Genomic DNA, 18,532 nt, shown 5'->3' on the forward strand with positions numbered 1-18,532 from the left:
ACTCACAATCTAATGGGAAGCTCCACCGTCAGTGTGAGGCAGAACCTGTTTTACACATCTGAATATTGAAGCTCAAAGGTGAAATGATCATCTCCCCAATCTGCTATGGTAGTGGTGGTCCTACGCCATCTTTAATCCTTCCCTTTCTTCCAGGATAGCTTCAGAAAAGCCCTATGCCATCATAGGTATACAATGAGCAGGGTCTAAGGTGATGGCAATGGAAATAGAAATAAGGGGAGGAAAGGAAAGACATTGACAAAGGAATTAACAAGACAGAAAATGGAAAAGAAAATTGAATAAAGGAGATGGAGGGTGGGGAAGAAGAATTGGTAGCTTAAGAAAAAAATAGGTCTTCACTTGGCACTGGGGAGTATATAAGGGAGATATGAGAGGGATAAAAAAAGATTACTTAGCAGAACCAAGGGCTGGATCAAAGTGGAAGTCGTTTCTTTACTCTTTAAAGGTTTGGTTTCACTTAGTTTTACATTTTCTGTGTGGTCCAGGAATAGGAGTAGAAAAGAACAGAGGCTGGGGATGGAAAAGATTAGGCAATGGCCCATTGAGTTTGGAGGAAGGAGTCCAAGTGCTTTAGAGGGCAATACTGAAGTAGTTGACCTTGGGAAGTTGAGAGCGAATCTAGAACAGTTAGAAGGGAACCAATGATCTGGGTGGGAGCAGGAAGTACTAAGTCAAGGCAGAGAATAAGTTTAGTGGGTGTAGGGAAGTAGGAGAGATGGAAGACATCATCTTTCCTTCTTTCTAGATTTGGCTCATCTTTTTCAGAAAGCCTTTCTAGATTATCTTCAGTCATTCTAATAACCACCCAGCCTGTAGTTCACATCCTTGAATAATTAGCACATATGTGTAGTATATCTGTTTCTGTCACTTGTTTTCTATGTATGTATCAGAGCCAAAGACTAGAACTTGGATTCCCTATAAGAGGGAAGAACTATTAGTAAATCCACTACTTTAGGTCATGTTTAGAAGTTTCTTATCAACTGTGATCATTTGTTTAAACTTAGCTTTCCTTAGTTTATTGCCTTATTAGTAACTGGTAGGTACTAAGAGTTAATTTGCTTGAAATTCACAAGTATGTGTGATGTTTTTTTTAGTAGGGTCCCACCATCTCCAGTCAGTATTTTCACAGATTTAGAGTTCTCAAGAAAGCATAATTTCTTGTTTCTTGTGCAGTCCTACTAAGGACAATGATATAAATGTATATTACATATACATACACACATACACACACACACGTATATATACACAACACACACTACACATACATTAATTGACTTGCTTATGTCTCAGAGGTATGATTGAAACCTACATATCTACATATTCTCATTATCTCTCTCTCTCTGTCTCTTTCTCTCTCTCTCTTTCCACACACACACACACACACACACACACACACACACACACACACACCCACCCACCATTAACATATCAATCAATCAGTGAGCTCGGCAACTCTCTCAGACAGCTGTGTTAGAGATGAGTTAAATCAGTGGAAGGAGTTTCCACACTGATACTTCTTCATACCAATTGAAATCATAAGTCCAATATGTACATTGTGATTATTTCTATAATAACTTACTATTTTTAGTTCTTTATTAAAGATTATTATTTATATAGTTGTTTAGAATGTGCAAAACACTGCATATATTATGTCATTTGAGTCACATGACAACCCTCTGAAAGTATGGCAGGCATTAAAACAGATTAGGAGACCAAATTTCAGAGAAATTAAGTGCTTTGCCAATAGTCAATGCCCAATCAGTAAGTGTAAAATCAGGACTGGAACTTAGGTCCTTGCTTGCTTTTAAGTCCACTACTCTCCACTGAATCTCTAAGTTAAACATGAATGTCTGTCTTGTCCCTTCCATTAGATTAAAGGCACAGACTATTCATTCTCCTTTGTAGTTTTCCACAGTGTTCAATATATAGTAAGCATCCAATAAATATTGACCAAAGAACTTTAAAACCTGAATGCATTCCTATGTCTTTTCATTACTTGTGCTTCACTAATATCTCCTGGGAGGTGGTCATGCCTACAAGAGGGAAGAGTTGTTTTGCAAGAAATGAACACCCAATACACTCTGATGCTAAGTAACTTACACCTGAACTCAATGACTGGTCCCTGCAAATTTCACTCTTCTTCCCCTCTGTATCCTTGAACTTCAATGTTACTCTCTCAGGAAAAAAGTTTCTGACCTAGGAAGACAAGTGTTTCCCCTTTCTAAGCATGCATCAGTATTCTTAATCAGCACCTTGGATGACTCTAGAACATTTTCAGTAAACAAAGCAAACTCAACTGGGTGAACACAATAGATGAGTTGGATAGGGACAGTCTCCTTTGTGTGGTGCTGCAAACATAAGTTACCAATAAAGTCACTGCACTGTCTTTGGTTTAACTTCTCCAAATGGCCATTACTCCCTTACCTACAGCTATGTTTAGTTATTTCTGAGTTCATGGAATGGCTGGGTGACTTCCCCCCAAACCTAGTCTCTCAACCCCTAGTCTCTCAATTTATACAGTCAGTATTTAAAACTACCAGGATTTAGTTGCTCCCAACCTAAGACTTTCGTGCCATTGTACCTAACTCTTGGTAATGGACATACCCTTGCCATGACCCTGTCTGCACTTGGTTTCTCCACACTGTGTACAATTCCATTTGATAAATCTAGCAGATCATTAATCCTGGGAAAGTAGCTCTTTGCAAGGTGGTACCAAGCTTGAGATTGAATCACTCATCCCTCAGTTGATCATGTTTGATCAAGTCAAGACCGAATGATCATTTGTGATGATGTTGAAGGTTTAACATTTCAGTTTAGAATTTAACTAAATGCCTTTTGACAGCAGTGCTCTGAACTGTTAGAGGAAGGTGTTCCTAAGGAAAATCTTCCAGAACTAGAAGGCTCACTTACTGAAAAATACATTATATGGCAGCTAAGAGAGTGACTGCAAGACACCATGATGTCCTGTGGTATTTGCTCTCAGTGGAAATAAACTTACTGCCTTTTGCCTGTTCCAGCATCCCATAATTACATGGCTGATGGAGATTCCCTCTCGTAGAGGGGTTTGAAATCTGAGAATCCCTGAATTTTAAAAATAGTTTGGATAACTGTGTTTCAGTATAATCACTTTCCTTTTTTAACCCTATGTGTCTCTTGCATTTAAGACATTCTTCTGAGAAAGTTTCACCAGAATGACAAAGGAATCCATGACATAAACAAATTAAGAACTTGGTTTAGAACCCCTGCTCTAGTTAAGTATCCCCTAAAGTGGGTTCTTTGTCATCTGTGCACATTCACCTCTGCTGAAGCACACTAGATGTCTAAGCTCTTCAGTGATGGATAGGAAGCCTCTGTTAGAGTCTGGAACCTGCCACCTCCATTGAAAGCAGCCTGGCTTAACCTGAGGGACTTTGGCTCCTGGAGAGGTGGATTGTTTATTAGCTTTCATTTTCTCTTGTCTGTCTGTTCAATCTATCTCTGACCGTTCCATTGCCTACAAAACAGTCAAAGTAAGGGTTGCCTAGGTCCACCTTAGTTTCTCTTGAAGCTTAGAATGGAAGCAGAGCCTGAACATATCCTGATGACCTGGGATGAATGAGAGAGTGATATTTGGGAAAGAACTAACAGGCAAAGTGAATTATAGAAGATCAGAATGGTAGGACCATAGCTGTTGAGTTTGGAGGGACATCAGAGGTTATCTGATCCTACTCCCTTACCTTACAGATAAGAAAACCAAGGTTAAATGACTTGCCCAAGGTCACAAGTGTCAAAGCAGGGACTGTCGTTTTTGGTAATAAAAATTTCATGGAACAAGGTAGTTTCAGGAAATGCTGCTGAAGAGAAAAACCAAAATATGTTTTACTTTATCATATTCTATGATATTAGAGTTTAGTTAAGCCCTATTCCACTCCATCCAATCCCTTTCTGTTCTAATAAATCTTTTCCTGCTCCATTTCATTTCATTCCATTCCTTCCATCCCATTCCATTTATTCAGCAAATTTGATTGGTACCCCATCTTGCTGTATCAGCTATCAAGTTGGTTCCACACCCACTCATGATCAATGAATTTAATATTGTGCCACAGACCAAACAAGTCCCACTCTGCTTTGAGTAATGAGGAATAAAAATGCTCATGTTGAGGTGGCATTCTGCCTGGTGGTGTTAACACTAGTGCCACTCTGGGAATTGGGAATAACATACATCCATGGAAAAGATAACCTTCAGGCAGCAAAAGTAAAGACCCAGAGTGTGATAGACTTTATCCTAGATGGAACAACCTACATGTCTGCCTTTTCTCTCTTCAAGTATTAAATTGAGCTGTTCCCCAAGAAAGCCGACAAGTGTGATTGCAGCCAGAAACGTCCCTCTTTGGCAGATGGAGGGGCTCTTTGACTTTCCTTCCCTGGCACAGCCTTCATGCATAGTTGAGGTTGGGCAAGAGATATGGATTGTGAATCAGGGAGATTTTAATGAACATGAAAAATACAAAGCTCATTCTTGGCACTTGTCATTTTTGTCTCCACATCTATGATTTTCTAAAAAAAAATTGTTGTACTCAAACAACTCAAAAGGAATAAGTTGGTACTTCATCAAAACTTTATGCTGCACTTCCTTTATCACAGTTAAGGAAGCTTATTTAGAGTAAGATCAATCACCTCATTTATACTTGATTTTCCCTTCATTAAAAAACCAAACTAACCCAAACAACAACCAGCACAAACACCCCCATTCTCCTTCTCCCGTCCCACTCACAGGTTAAGTTTTCTGTCTTCTATAATCATAATCGAGAGAAAAATCTGTTGAGCATGTGTCCTATATTCTTGAGCTTAGTTGACTCCACTGTGTGTTTGAAATATAGCAGTATGTGGAAACACTTATACAAACTGTGGTAACAGAGCTTTTTTCCTCTCAACATAGCTTTCCTTTCTGCCAAGAAGTTTTTTTTTGGCAGTTTTTAAAAGGTTCACTCTATTAAAAATGTTATGGACCAAATGGTTTTCTTAGCATCTTTACTGGGGGCACTAACTTAAAACTACAGATGGATTGGTTGCAGAAGCCATGATGTTGAATTTATTTACTTGGAGAATTGTTACAAATAATCAAACACTACACCCCTGGAGCATTTAGTTTATGCAGTTTGTTAAAAGGGAGTGAGATACCATTCTCCTCCTCTCCCCGTCCTTGCCCCCTCGATGGCTGGTTTCTACCATAGCCATTTCATGGGGCGGTACTAGATCTGTGCTAGATTGGTTTCTAGTGCTTGTATTTTAAAATGTATTTTCCTCTTTATGTGATTGTTGATGACACTAGTGGGCCCCTGGGCACTCCAAAGGACTTTATTAAAAGCTGAAAAACCACTAACTTTTCTCTTGTGGTTTATCTTTCTGACACGACATTCTTTTCATCTAGTTCTGTTTCCAAAATATGTGTATGCAAATGTCCACAGGAAACACAGAGTATTGCTTTTAAAATAGACATTCACCAAATTTGATCCATACTGCTACATTTGTTTCTTCTCTCCTCCCTTCCCCCTCTCTAGAACAAGAAGCTTCTTTTCGAAAAGATGAAAGGTGGACAGAGACAGAGAAGGAGGGTAACTTACAGTCTTGACTATTTTTCTATGTTATGTTATCTGAAGAGGGTTGTTGACAAATGCTGAGACCTCAGGTTGTTCTGAAGCAACTTTAGAGTCTCATCATAAGCATTTATGAAAAATTAGGAGAGTGGTCCAGCATAAAAAGGGACCTTGCTTTGAAACTACATCCCCAGCTCTCTGATAGGCTGCTGAGACTTTGGACTACAGTATTAAAAACTCATAGCTACTATAGTTTCAATTCTTTGAAAACTCATTAAGTGCTTACTCTGTTCCTAATTTTGTGCTAGGTACTGTGGGAGATCCCAGAGAAGCCACTAAAATGAGCTCTGCCCACAAACCTTTGATAGGGCCCAACTATTTGTTTTTCTGTCTGTCTCCATGTACTAAGCTTGCATGCAGCCTGGTTGAGGAGACAGCTTACATATATGAAACACTTACTAAGTGATACAATAAAGTCAAGGGCTAAATTCCATGGTTCAAACAATAATTTATAGAAGCATTTTGTTAGAGAAGCTAAATTCAGCCATTTCCTCATACAGTTTGCCTAGACATATTCTTGTCCTTTTCCTGGCCAGATTATGCCAAATTTTCTAACTTAGCTATGTTCGTTTGCCACATGTCACATGTATCTGTTTGGAGATTTCAACACTATCTCCTCACCCTAGTCATCCAACACGGACTCAACTGTTTACGGTGTTCTTTGACTATTACGACATTTTCTTGAAGGGAACTGAATGGACTTGAGCTTTTAATGAATTGTTTTTAAGCACTGACGCTCACAAGTTGAACATATGAAGCCTTGCTATCCCACCAACACTCCACCCTTAGAGTTTACAGTTTTATCTCTTACTCCTTCCAATCTGATGAAAATATGGCTGTTACCAAGTCAACACCTATTTTGTGTTGAATTTTAAAAAAAAACAAACCAAGGACAACAGCACAAGCTTTTCACATGAAGACTGTTAACACAGAAAAAACAAAAACAAATAGTTTGGCCCTATCAGAGATTAGGGAATTAGACGATAATAGTTGCAAATTGTTCTGAATAATATTCTCCAATCTATTTCCTTACTGCTGATGAGTTTTCCTTTTTCTGGCCTTAGAGTTATATAGGCTGTCCAGAAACATCATTTATCCCTATAGCTCCATGTCACAAAGCTCCAAGCTTCTGCCTCAGTCTGAGAAAGAACAGATATACCCAAAGCAGGATTTATAAGAGAGACTCATAAGGTATCGAAAGGATAGAAAAATACCTTATTTGGCAGAGTTAAATTACCCGGTTTAGGAGTCTTTGCCACTTGAGAATTGCCATTTGCAATCTTATAGTTGGAGGAGGAAAAGGGCCTGAGGGAGTAGTGACCGTGGAGGAACATGCAGAGTTCTAGGTCCCTACATCCTTATAAGTATGCTAGTAAATGGCCATTATATGGAGATTGACCAAGAAGTAGCCCATGATTTCCATTTCCTCTATTCTTCAAGGTGCATAAATAACATCTGCAGTAAATTCAGCAAAGAGCCTTAGTTTTTGTCCACTCCCTATTCCACCATCCCTCTGTCCTTCCTTAGGGAATGTCAGTGGGTAACTACTTAGGTCTTATCCTTAGGGAACCTAGATACCAAAATTTTGGAACTTTGGCCAGGCTTTATATTTTAGCCTCAACTTCCTTCACATGGAAAAGGCCTAGAATTTATGTCCAGGAATGTCAATGTGACCCAGTGGTATCAAGTACTGTCTGTTCTCCTGGAGCATACAAAGATCATGTCCTCAAGCCAGAAGTATTGGGTCTCAATCCTCTTGAGTAACAGAAGTTGCCTTCCCTATAATCAGTATTCAGATGGACTTCACAGTTTGATTGAGAGACCTTAACCATCTCATTAAGTTCATGATTCAGAAAGAAGAAATTCTGGACTAGTTTAAAAGCAACACTTCTCCCAAAGAAGCTTAGCATAGGTTGTGGCTTTCCAGACAAAAAAAAAATCAAGAGCAGAGATCCAATTCTTATTTTTGTTCCAGGCAAAAGAAAGACAAAGAAAAGAAAATGAAGACCTGAGTGCTAGATCTGGCTCCATTAACTATATAAACCGCATGATCTAGGCTGAATCAAACTTCCCTGTGTCTCAATCCTTTTAATTGTGAATTGGCTTAAATTCTTGTCCCACCTTACTTCTTGGCTCAGTGACAATATGATATGAAAGTGCCTTTATTTCTTTAGAAGAAAGGTGCTAGATAATAAACAGAATTATGGACTGATTGTTCTTCTAAGTTAGAACAGACTATTAAGGATTATCCATCAATTGCCTGTCTATCCCCAAATTTAAAATTTATATTTTTGAATTTCAGTGCTTTTGTGTTTTCAAAGAATTATAGTGACCAATTATGGTTTCCAGAGAGTAAGAGTGAGGCAAATTTAAACCCTGCCTCAGGTACTTAGTAGCTATGGGACCCTGGGAAAGTCACTTAATCAGTGTCAGCCAAAGTTCTCGGCACATAATAGGTGCTTGATAAATGCATGTTGCCTCACCTCAGTTTCCTTGCTTGTAAAATAGGGATAGCAAATAGTTCCTACCTCACAGGGTTCTTGTGAGATTGAAATGAGATAAGATATACAGCACTTTGCAACCTCAAAGTGCTACATAAATGCTAGTTACTTTTAGTATTTTTTTTTTCACATCTCTTCTTTCATGCTAACCCTGTGAGTCTTGGAGGGAAACAAGCTATTATTCTCATTTTACAGGTAAAAAAGTTGAATCCCAGGGAGACTGAGCAGCTATTACAGAGGCATATCTGAGAGAGTGGCAGTGCTCACACATCATAAAAATAATAAAAAAGTTGACATTTATAGAGCACTCCTAGGTTTTACCAAGTGCTTTCCCTACATTATCTTATGTGAGCCTCATAGCAGACCTGTGAAGGAGATGTTATTATTATCCCCATTATATAGATGAGGAAAGTGAGAGATTAAGTCACTTGCTTGTGGTCACATAGCTGGTGAATCCTGCTCTTCCCCATTTCGAATCCTCTGTGTGCTACTACCCGTTGTGGTATGCTGTCTCTTACAGTGTGATACTGCTTTCCCAGCCTATGTCTGCTAGTCTATTTGCTGGGTCATAAAAGCTAGTTTTAATAGGGAACTGAAAAATTCTCACAAATGGAGGTACTGAATTGCAGTGGAACTATTTGGGTGGTTTAAAAAACATTCAAATAAATTCTCTTTTCTTTTTCTTTCCCTTCCTGTTATTTTTCCTGTTTCCAGCCTTCACCACCTTTCCCTCCCTTGCCCCTCAATATGGCACTTCCTGGGTCTGGGTAGATGGTGAAACATTCAAATGTCACATAAAAACCCATTGCCAGTGGTAATCTCCCTAAACTTCCATCTTAGTCCAAAGTGCTGCATATGGTTTAGATGAGACTTTATGTGATCATCCAAAGCCAACCAAACATTCAGATTTTCACTTGTAAAACACTTTTCAGTCAACCCTTAAATGTCTTACTCACTGTTCAGTCTTTACACATATTCAATTAATATTGGAGAACTCCCCTTTATTTAGTCTAAAAAGTATTTAAATTCACCTAGCAAGAAGATTTCCCAGAAAATGACTTAAAAAAAAAAACCCATATCACCCTTCACACAGGAATTTCCACAAATTTCAACCAGGTTGGATGGTTTCACTTCTGAGCCTGTTTCTTAACTTGCTTTGAAGTAGAGCCCCAATAAGAAAGGATACAGTGTTAGCAGGAGAGCTTGAAAACCTTCCCACGATTGAGTCATTTAGCTGTCAGATGCAAAAACTGATCCCCCAATCTAGGTTTCAGGGGAGCATGCTTAGTTAAGTGCTCTAAGGGAGCATAGCACCTCCAGATGAAGCTTTGAGAATGGAAATGTGGTTTTTTGACCCACAAGGAGCCCCATCTGGACACAAAGCCCCTGCAAAATGTTGCCTCAGTGAGTCTGTTTCACATGTAACTGAATTACTAATCATTCTGGAATCATAAAATCCCGAAGTCCCTTTCTTATTTTTGTTGGGTCATTGGAAAGGCTCTTCAATAAACAAATATCTTCAAAAGCTTTTGCAACAATTTTACTTCCTGCTAAAGACTATCCTGCAAGGCTCCAATTGCTTGCTCCAACTCCAAATGCTACAAAATAGATGTGAGTTGGAGCAGCAATGGACAAACTTTTGACTCATTCCACATGCCACCAGAGGGAAGAGTGTTTGTTACACACTGTAGAGGCCAGCACTGGATATACAGGCTTTTCCCAAAGTGTATAGCTTTTTAATTTGACCAGCTGGATATGTGTGAGTACTAGAGACTCCCACAATGCCTCTCTACTTCACTACTGTTTAGTACTTGAATAGAAAAAAAATCACTTATGCAATGAAAAAAGTCTTTTCAATAGCTTTTGAATTTCAGTTTCACTTCTGGTGTGCTTATAAATCTTCAGAGCTATTTTTTAAATTTTATTTTATTTTTCATTTTTAACAGTTCATATCACATAAAACAATTCCAACTTTTGGTGAGGTGATGCTTCTTTTTAAAGCATTTACAATATAGATCACAAAAGAATTTTTTTAAAACATTAACCAACTGAGACACAAATAATATTTAAGTTGCTAACTTCACAAGCTCTTGACCTAATTGTCTCCACAGTATTACTAAGAATGAAAGGACCCTAACTTATTGTTGTTGGTCTAAAGTCCTAAGCCTAATAGCTTAATTTTAGACTTAACCTCGGATGTTTTCCTACCAACAATCTATAATTGAATAGATCTGCTATTAAACTCACAAACCTTTTGACTCTAGGAAATTGCCACTAAGAGTAGGAACATTTCAGGGAACCAATATCTCCCCAACTTCATGTCAGTTCCAGGTAGGAGTGGATTGCCAACTTGCATTCAGTCAGGCTTAAAGTCGGCCAGGTGTCAGCGGGGAAATTGAGTCAGGAGAATTCTACCTCAGCCCAGGCTGAACAGCCGCTCTCCCACCATTCCCATGAGATCACCTTTTTCAGTTCATACCAGCATCTCACAGGCTTACTGGCATCATGGATTGGAGGCTCAGACCACTTTTCTTGCTATCCATACCTGGAGTTAGACTCAGAAGAACATTCATTTAATAGTCTCACAGAGCTATTTTTTTTCTAGTAAAGTATTTGATAAACCAAAAAAAATTAAAACCACCCACGGGAACATAGCATGAGAATTTTCCTGTATATAAGGATCAATAGCTAGGTTATTGGAAGGCTTATTCACTCAAGCACTCATATTTGCACAGATAAAGCATGCCAGATTATGGCGAGGGAGGGAGGGAGGTTGGTTGTTAGCTATCCTACAGGTTTAAGTTAGAAGCATAAATTCCAGTTAGCACCCTGAAATAATATTTCACTCAATAGAATCCTTCAGTAATGCCCATCACAAAGTGGTCCAGTTTATAGGGCATATCATAATACATTGCTTCCATGTGTTTTCCTGTGTTATGCATAACTGATCCTTTTTTACATCACTAAACTATGTATTTTTCAGAATGTGAACCCCTATCTGCAAGGCAGGGACTGGACAACGTGGTGGCAAAGAAGTCTGTGCCTCATTTTTCTGACGAGGACAAGGATGATGAGTAAAATGAAGAAGGTTAAAGAAAACAGATGCAGCCCATTAGATCACAATATTGCTTACGTGTATTGACTATTAAAACCCTAGTGAATGGCAGCATGTTTATTGTTTATGTAATTATGGATGAAAAGCAGCTGTATTTATGACATCGTGTTGTCATAGATAAAGAAAAGATGGCTCTGCTTTCTGTTAAATTACGGTAATAGGAGCTTTTGGGTTATTTTGTTTCAGGCCTGGAGTGAGCTTGAAAATTAAAGTGATTTTGATAGCTAGTGTATACGTCTTCAGTCATAAAAAGCAAGACCATAAAATTTACTCTTTCGTTGTAGTTTAAATGGTATTTGGGGCTCCAGTTTGATACCTATTACTGTGATTTTGATTGTTTAGTTCACCAAGCCCTTGGGCATTGTTATACCCCAATAAATATTATTTTACTCATGATGAGTAGCTGATGCTTTCCACTTGGCTCTGTCTTTATAAGTAAGACGGTCTAGAGATGACCATGTTTATAAGGATCTTTAAAAATACACTTGGTAAGTAGACTCACTTGATCTGTATCTTGGCTGTTCATTGACTTCATATACCAAGCTGCAAAGGTTTCCCCTTGCCCAGATGGCTGAAGAGATGTGCAACTTGCCTTCAGTTTAAACATCAGAAGTTTACAAACTGATTTGCACAAACACATTAGAGATGAAAGTAACTTGGTGAGCTTATGGCAACACTTCTGTATGTATTTCATTCAAGGTAGACCTGTTCCCTGATTCATCATCTATAAAATGGGAGTTGGCCTTCTCATCAGTTTTGACCAAATAGGAAGGCTGATGATAAAGTAAAATCCTTCAGCTTCAAAGTTCATGGTAGAAAAGATAAGAGAAAATGCAATGCAGTATGAGTTATACTCTCTTTTATGAGAGCTGAATACAAAGAGTTCAGAAAAAAGGATACACAGAGTGAATGATTTAAATGATTTAAAATTCTCCAGTGGAAGTATATGCAAGAGAGAGATAATTTTTTCAATAATGAAATTCTTGGGTTTGATTTCCAGGAAAATTATTGCACACACTAGTAAAGGAATATTTATGAGAACATAGAAAAGAAAGAGAAGTGATCACCAAGAACCAATGTTGGTTTATCAAGAGCAAGTGATGTCAGATTCACCATATTCCATTTTTTAACGTGATTAATATGCTAGTAAACCAATGTCAGAGGCAAAAAATATTTGGAATTAAGGCTTTTGATGTAATTTATCATGATTTTTTGGGGGGAATAGATAGTGATATGGGCTTTATACTCAGGTAGATTTGAAAGTGGGTAAATGATAAGACTGGAAAAAATGGGAATTAATGGGTCAATGTTAACTTGGAGGGAAGTTTCTAGTAGAATGCTGTAGGTCTAGTGACCTACACTTGATCCTGTGTAGGTCACCATTTTTATGAGACTTGGATGAAGGCAAATGCGGCATACTTATTGGATTCAGCCAATATCTGGGATGATGGAATACAAAAGTATCAATTGGATCCAAATAGAGTCCCAAAAGGTCTCAATGAAAAGTACAAATCTAATATATTTAAGTCGAAGAGGGATCAATAAAAAATCCTATACTTGGACTAAAAATATTGGTGTGAGAACACCTGAGTTCCAATTCCATTTTTGTCAACTAATATTTTTATAAACTGGGGCAAATAAACTGTCTGCATCTGTTTCATCAAATGAGGGATTAGACAATTACTTTTAAGGTTCCCTTCAGCATTAAATTCTATGATCATATGATACTACACTCTTCACTGGTAGAGGACAGGAAAGCCATGGTTGGATAATTCATGTAAAATAGATCTAGTAATTTGTTTTTAAGTGCACTAGCAGTTTAGTGTGAGTTAACAGGCTGAAAAAGCAGCCCCAAAGGCTAATATACTCCTAGGATATATTGATAGAAACATTATGAAAATGAAGGAGGCAGTAGGCCTTCTCTGCAAAGACCCCATCAAATTGTCTCTTGAGTATTTTGTTCAGTTTCCGGTGCCATGAGGTAGGAATGGCATTTATAAGTGCTTAACAAATACTTGTTGAGGGGCGGAACCAAGATGGTGGAATAGAGGGATGGACCTGTAAAAACTCTCCCCTCAAAGTTCATAAAATATCTGTAAAAATGACTCTAAACAAATTCTAGAGCAGCGGAAGCCACAAAACTACAAAATGAAAGAGTTTTCCAGTTCAAAGCAGCCTAGAAGGCTGACAGGAAAGGGCTATCACACCGGGCACTGAGCAAAGCGCATCCCACAGAGCCCAGACCAGCCTTCCAGATCCTTTTTTTAAAAAAAATCTGTACTGTTGTGCAGCTACATTTCCTCATTCTGTATATATACAGTTGATTTTTTAAAAACCTAAATGAAGACCTCACAATTTTTAATTTAACTGGATTTAGCCCACTATTCTAAACCATTGAGATAATTTTAAATTTTTATTGTCCTCCAACATATTACTTATCCTTTCCAGATTCATATCACCTGAAAATTTCATAAACATTCCAACTCTGTCTTCATACAAGTCACTGAAGAAACAGTTGAACAACTCAGGACCAAGGACAGATCCCTGGGGACTTGCATTAGATTCTTCCCTTCCAGTTGACATTGATCCATTAATTTCTCAGATTCTGAGATTCTCAATTCTGAATCCATTTCATTACGAAGTCAACTGAATACATCTAGATAATAGTACACTGCTCTCTATCCCACATCTTCTGAAAAGGTCACCAGTGACCTAATAACTAAAGCCAACAGCTTTTTCTTAGACTTCATTCTCATTGACCTCCATGCAACATTCAACATCGTTGACTATCCTCTCTTGAAACTTTTGACATAAGACACATCTTCTTAACATAAGAAAGAACTCCTTAAGAGTGAAAATTATCCAAAAGTGGCCCAGTTGCCTCCAAAGGTACTGGGTTCTCTATCTCTATGTTTGTTTGTTTGTTTTTGTGGTTCTTTCCATGTCCAATGCCATCTTTTTTATTTCCCATAATTACATGTTAAAACAGTTTTTAACATTTTTTAAAGTTTTGAGTTCCAAATTCTATCCTCTTCCTCCCTTGCCTTCCCCCTCCATGAGACAGGGAGCAATGCCATATGCTTTATACATGTGCAATCAAGTAAAACATTTCCATATTAGTCATTTTGTATAAGCAGATTAAAATTTTTAAAAAGAATGAAAGAAAGTGAAAAATAGCATGCTTCAGTCTGTTGTCAGACAGTCTGAGTTCTTTCTCTGAAGTGGATAGCATGCTTCATCATGAGTTTATCACTGTACATTTAAACAGAGTCTGGATAACCACTTTGTGAGAATGGTGTTTGTGTCTGTGTGTGTGTGTGTGTGTGTGTGTGTGTGTGTGTGTGTGTGTGTGTGTAATTCTAGTTCAGAATTGAAGCAGGTAACCTCTGACATTACTGCCAATGAGATTTTATAATATTAAAATTATGCTGTATGTAACTTTTCTACATAATGGCAGGTCTTTTCTACATTAGTTGAGCATTTTAGCCACCAAGTTACCCTTTCCCTTATTACATTTTCATTTTAGTTTATGATTTTGAAGAACTAGAGTCAACATAAAGGGTTTAGAGTGCACTAAGACTTCATTAGTGCTTCAATGAAGTTTTAATGACAAGATAAATTATATTGACATTATTGAGAAAATGTTAATATCTATGGCACCTCGTCTCACCTTCAAATGATCAAGGAAACAACTTTGCTCGACTCAGCCCTGATCAGACAATATATGTGGTGCTGACTTCAGTTGTGACTTCTTTCATTCCATTTCAGAAAAGCCCCTGGAAAACTAGAATGGGTACAGAGAGGAGAATCAAGGATAGGAAAAATGCAAAGCATTCCATAAGGGCAGTCAATGAGCATTTATTAAACTCCTGCTACATACTAGTCAGGGTATATTAAACAAAAGACAAAAGTCTTACTCAAGATTATCATCATTTTTATAGTCAAAAACCAGTTTCTCCCTGTTCAGAATCAAGTCTGGGATACAGTTCCCTTTTTTGCTTCTTGTACATGAATTTATTTTCTTCTTTTGAACTTAACAAACAATAAATAAAATGGGCATTTCCATATATAAAGTGGAACAGAAAATGATGTTTACCCATGGAACCATGAATATGCACCATGAAATAGCTTGTTTCTCTCTCCAATTATGCAAAAAACTCAACACATTATTTTCAAAGCTGTCCTACTTGTGTTTGCTACTGATCCTCCGCTTTTCCTTCAATAACTTTAAGAAAAGCTCCAACAACCTTTTTTTAATACTTTTCATTAATCAAATATGTATGTCTCATTCTACATTTTATGCCTGCCCATCATCTTGCTGGTAGGATGTGGGTGGCATGTTTTATCTTTGATCCTCTCATAACATTGCAATGATCAGATTCTAAAGTATTTTAAAGTGTTTTTTTTTCTCTGTAATATAATTGTTATCATACAAATTATTCCTACTCTATTTTGGCAGAATTCCAGCAGATGACCAGATATAATAAGCATAATGGTTACCATTTATAAAGTGCTTTAAGGTTTACAAAATGTTTTACACATCTTATCTCATTTGATTTTGACCAAAATTTTTTATTAGTACTAAAACATGTCTTCATGCCTGGCTGCAGATCATTTCCCCAAATTTCTAATTAATTTCCTTCTCTGTCCAGGTAAGTTCTACTAACATGACAATATAATTTTTACTTTTGTCTCCATTTATCTTTACTCAAAAAGTTCTCCACTCTGCTTTTCCTTTCTTTTCCTGAATTTCCTCATGTACGTCTTTTTTTTAAAAAAAAAAAATTAGTTTATTTCTTTTCAGGGTTCTACAATCACTTCTACATATCATAGATTTTTTTCCCTCCTTACCCCTCCTTCCCCTCTCCTTTCCTCCCTCTTTCTCTCTGAGAAAGTGTGCAATCTGATATAGATTCTAGACATACATTCTTATTCAACGCATTTTCACCTTAGTCATGTTGCATAGAAGAATTAAATTGAATGGGAGAAATCACAAGAAAAACCAAAACAAACCAAAACAAAACAAAACATAACATAATACAAGGAAAATGGTTTGCTTCATTCTGTGATCCAGTTCCATACTTCTTTCTCTAGATGTTGAAGGCGTTTTGTCTCAAGAGTCCATTGGGAATTTTTTAGGTCCTTTCATTGCTGTGAAGGACTAAGTCTGCCAGAAAAATTCCTCGCATACTGTGGTTGCTGCTATGTACGAAGTTCTCCTGGTTCTGCTCCTTTCACTCAGCATCAGTTCATAGAAGTCCTTCCAGGCCTCTCTGAAGTCTTCCTGTTCGTCATTTCTTATAGCACAATAGTATTCCATTACATTCATATACCACAACTTGTTCAGCCATTCCCTAATTGATGGGCACCCCCTTGATTTCCAGTTTTTGGCCACCACAAAGAGTGCTGCTATAAATATTTTTGTACATGTGGGACCCTTTCCTATTTTTATGGTCTCTTGGGGATATAGTCCTAGAAGCATTATTGCTGAGTCAAAGGGTATGCACATTTTTGTATCCCTTTGGGCATAGTTCCAAATTGCTCTCCAGAATTTTTGGATCAGCTCACAGCTCCACCAGCAATGAATTCGTGTTCCAACTCTCCCACATCTTCTCCAACATGTGTCATCTTCCTGTTTTGTCATGTTAGCCAATCTGATAGGTATGATGTGGTACTTCAGAGTTGTTTTGATTTGCGTTTCTCTAATCAATAGTGATTTAGAGCATTTTTTCATGGGGCTATAGATAGCTTTAATTTCTTCCTTGAAAACTGCCTGTTCATATCCTTTGACCACTTGTCAATTGGGGAATGACTTGTATTCTTGTACATTTGACTTAATTCTCTATATATTTTAGAAATGTGGCCTTTATCACAGACACTAGGTGCAAAAATTCTTATTTTTATTAACTAAAGAGCATTTATTGTATTCTCTACTAAGCCTTAGAGTTTTGAGGACATAACTAAATTCTGGAAAACCCTTACACAGAAGGATAAGTACAGTGAACGTTATAAGCAGATATAACAGCTGGAAGAACTGTAATTAAGTGCCAACTGACCAAAGAGTAATTTTCAGCTACTTCTTAAAAAAGAAAAAGAAAATGGGGAGGGACAGGGGCTTCAGATTGAACAAGACAAAAATCTTCTAATACTCCTAATGCGTTTGACCTTGGCTAGATCGTAACAAAATGGAAACAAGACTTCTATAATAACAGCTCTCCCACTACAGCATTCTGTACACACCTGTTTTCCAAGCCCTCCCCACATCCCCCCAAGGCTTGCCAGCTTGTTGGGTCTGCTGATGGAGAAGCACATAGATCTTCTCTTTGATCCAATCTTTGTTGTAGGGCTGGTACATCTGAGCATCTGCTCAGTACACAAGGCAACTAAGATCTGCCAGATCATCAATGAAATCAAACAACTGACTTATGTCATATGCGACAGAGGGACTGTTGGGATTCATTCTCTTTAGATATTCTTCATACATCTTACAAACTCCTTCCATGCATTCATTCACTGATTCATAATCAGCATAAGTTTGGCCTTTTGGCCTCTTGGTAGGTTGTACCAACAAAATGGTATGAGACTTCATCTCCAAATGTAAATCACTCTCTCCGTTGATGACTCAACAAGTCATGCCTTGTAATACTGTATCGAGCTCCGAAGCTGTCACTGCCACAGCCACTGCACAAGAGCTGAGCCGCAACACTGCTAACAGCCATCGTTGCAAAAATTCTTTCCCAGTTTTCTGCTTCCCTCCTAATCTTGGTTGCAATGGGTCTGTTTGTGCAAAAATTTTTCAATTTAATGTAATCAAAATTATGCATTTTGCACTTCATAATGTTCTTTATCTCTTGTTTGATCAAAAATTTCTCCATTCTCCACAAATCTGAGAAATACACTATTTCTTGCTCCCCTAATTTGTTTATATTATCAATCTTTATACCTACATCATGAGTATGTCTTAATATACAAAGCTACTATAAGTTATATTTCCTTATTCTTCTTGGAAAAAAAACACTTTTCCAGAGTCATAATCTAGTCATCAGTTGTATCTCACCAAACTACAGAGACATATAAGATTAAATTTACTTCCTTGCAAATTTAAATTTCTACTTGATTTTATTTAGTACTAATACTCTGTATATCAGCACACAGAAAGCTGAAAGTAGGGATTATACTGTTGACTCTTTTTTTTTTGTAATGTTTAACAATCACTGCCATACAATTGTGATTTTATCCGCCCCACCTACCCCCCACTCCCC

At 37.6% G+C, this 18,532-nt stretch overlaps 1 protein-coding gene and 1 pseudogene across 1 annotated transcript in view; one reads left to right on the top strand and one right to left on the bottom strand.

Moving 5' to 3' along the window:
- Positions 1 to 11,666, top strand: part of LOC140513791 (uncharacterized) — a 65,638-nt gene extending 53,972 nt beyond the window's left edge. Inside the window, 2 exon segments of the mRNA XM_072623801.1 lie at positions 5,559 to 5,612; positions 11,139 to 11,666. Coding sequence (XP_072479902.1) covers positions 5,559 to 5,612; positions 11,139 to 11,297 — 213 coding nt within the window. The 3' untranslated portion in view covers positions 11,298 to 11,666.
- A 3,446-nt stretch (positions 11,667 to 15,112) lies between these two features.
- The window catches only part of LOC140513825 (enhancer of rudimentary homolog pseudogene), a 39,180-nt pseudogene continuing 35,760 nt past the window's right edge, over positions 15,113 to 18,532 (bottom strand).

The sequence above is a fragment of the Notamacropus eugenii genome, chromosome 7 (assembly GCF_028372415.1).
Source record: "Notamacropus eugenii isolate mMacEug1 chromosome 7, mMacEug1.pri_v2, whole genome shotgun sequence".
Lineage (NCBI taxonomy): Eukaryota > Metazoa > Chordata > Mammalia > Diprotodontia > Macropodidae > Notamacropus > Notamacropus eugenii.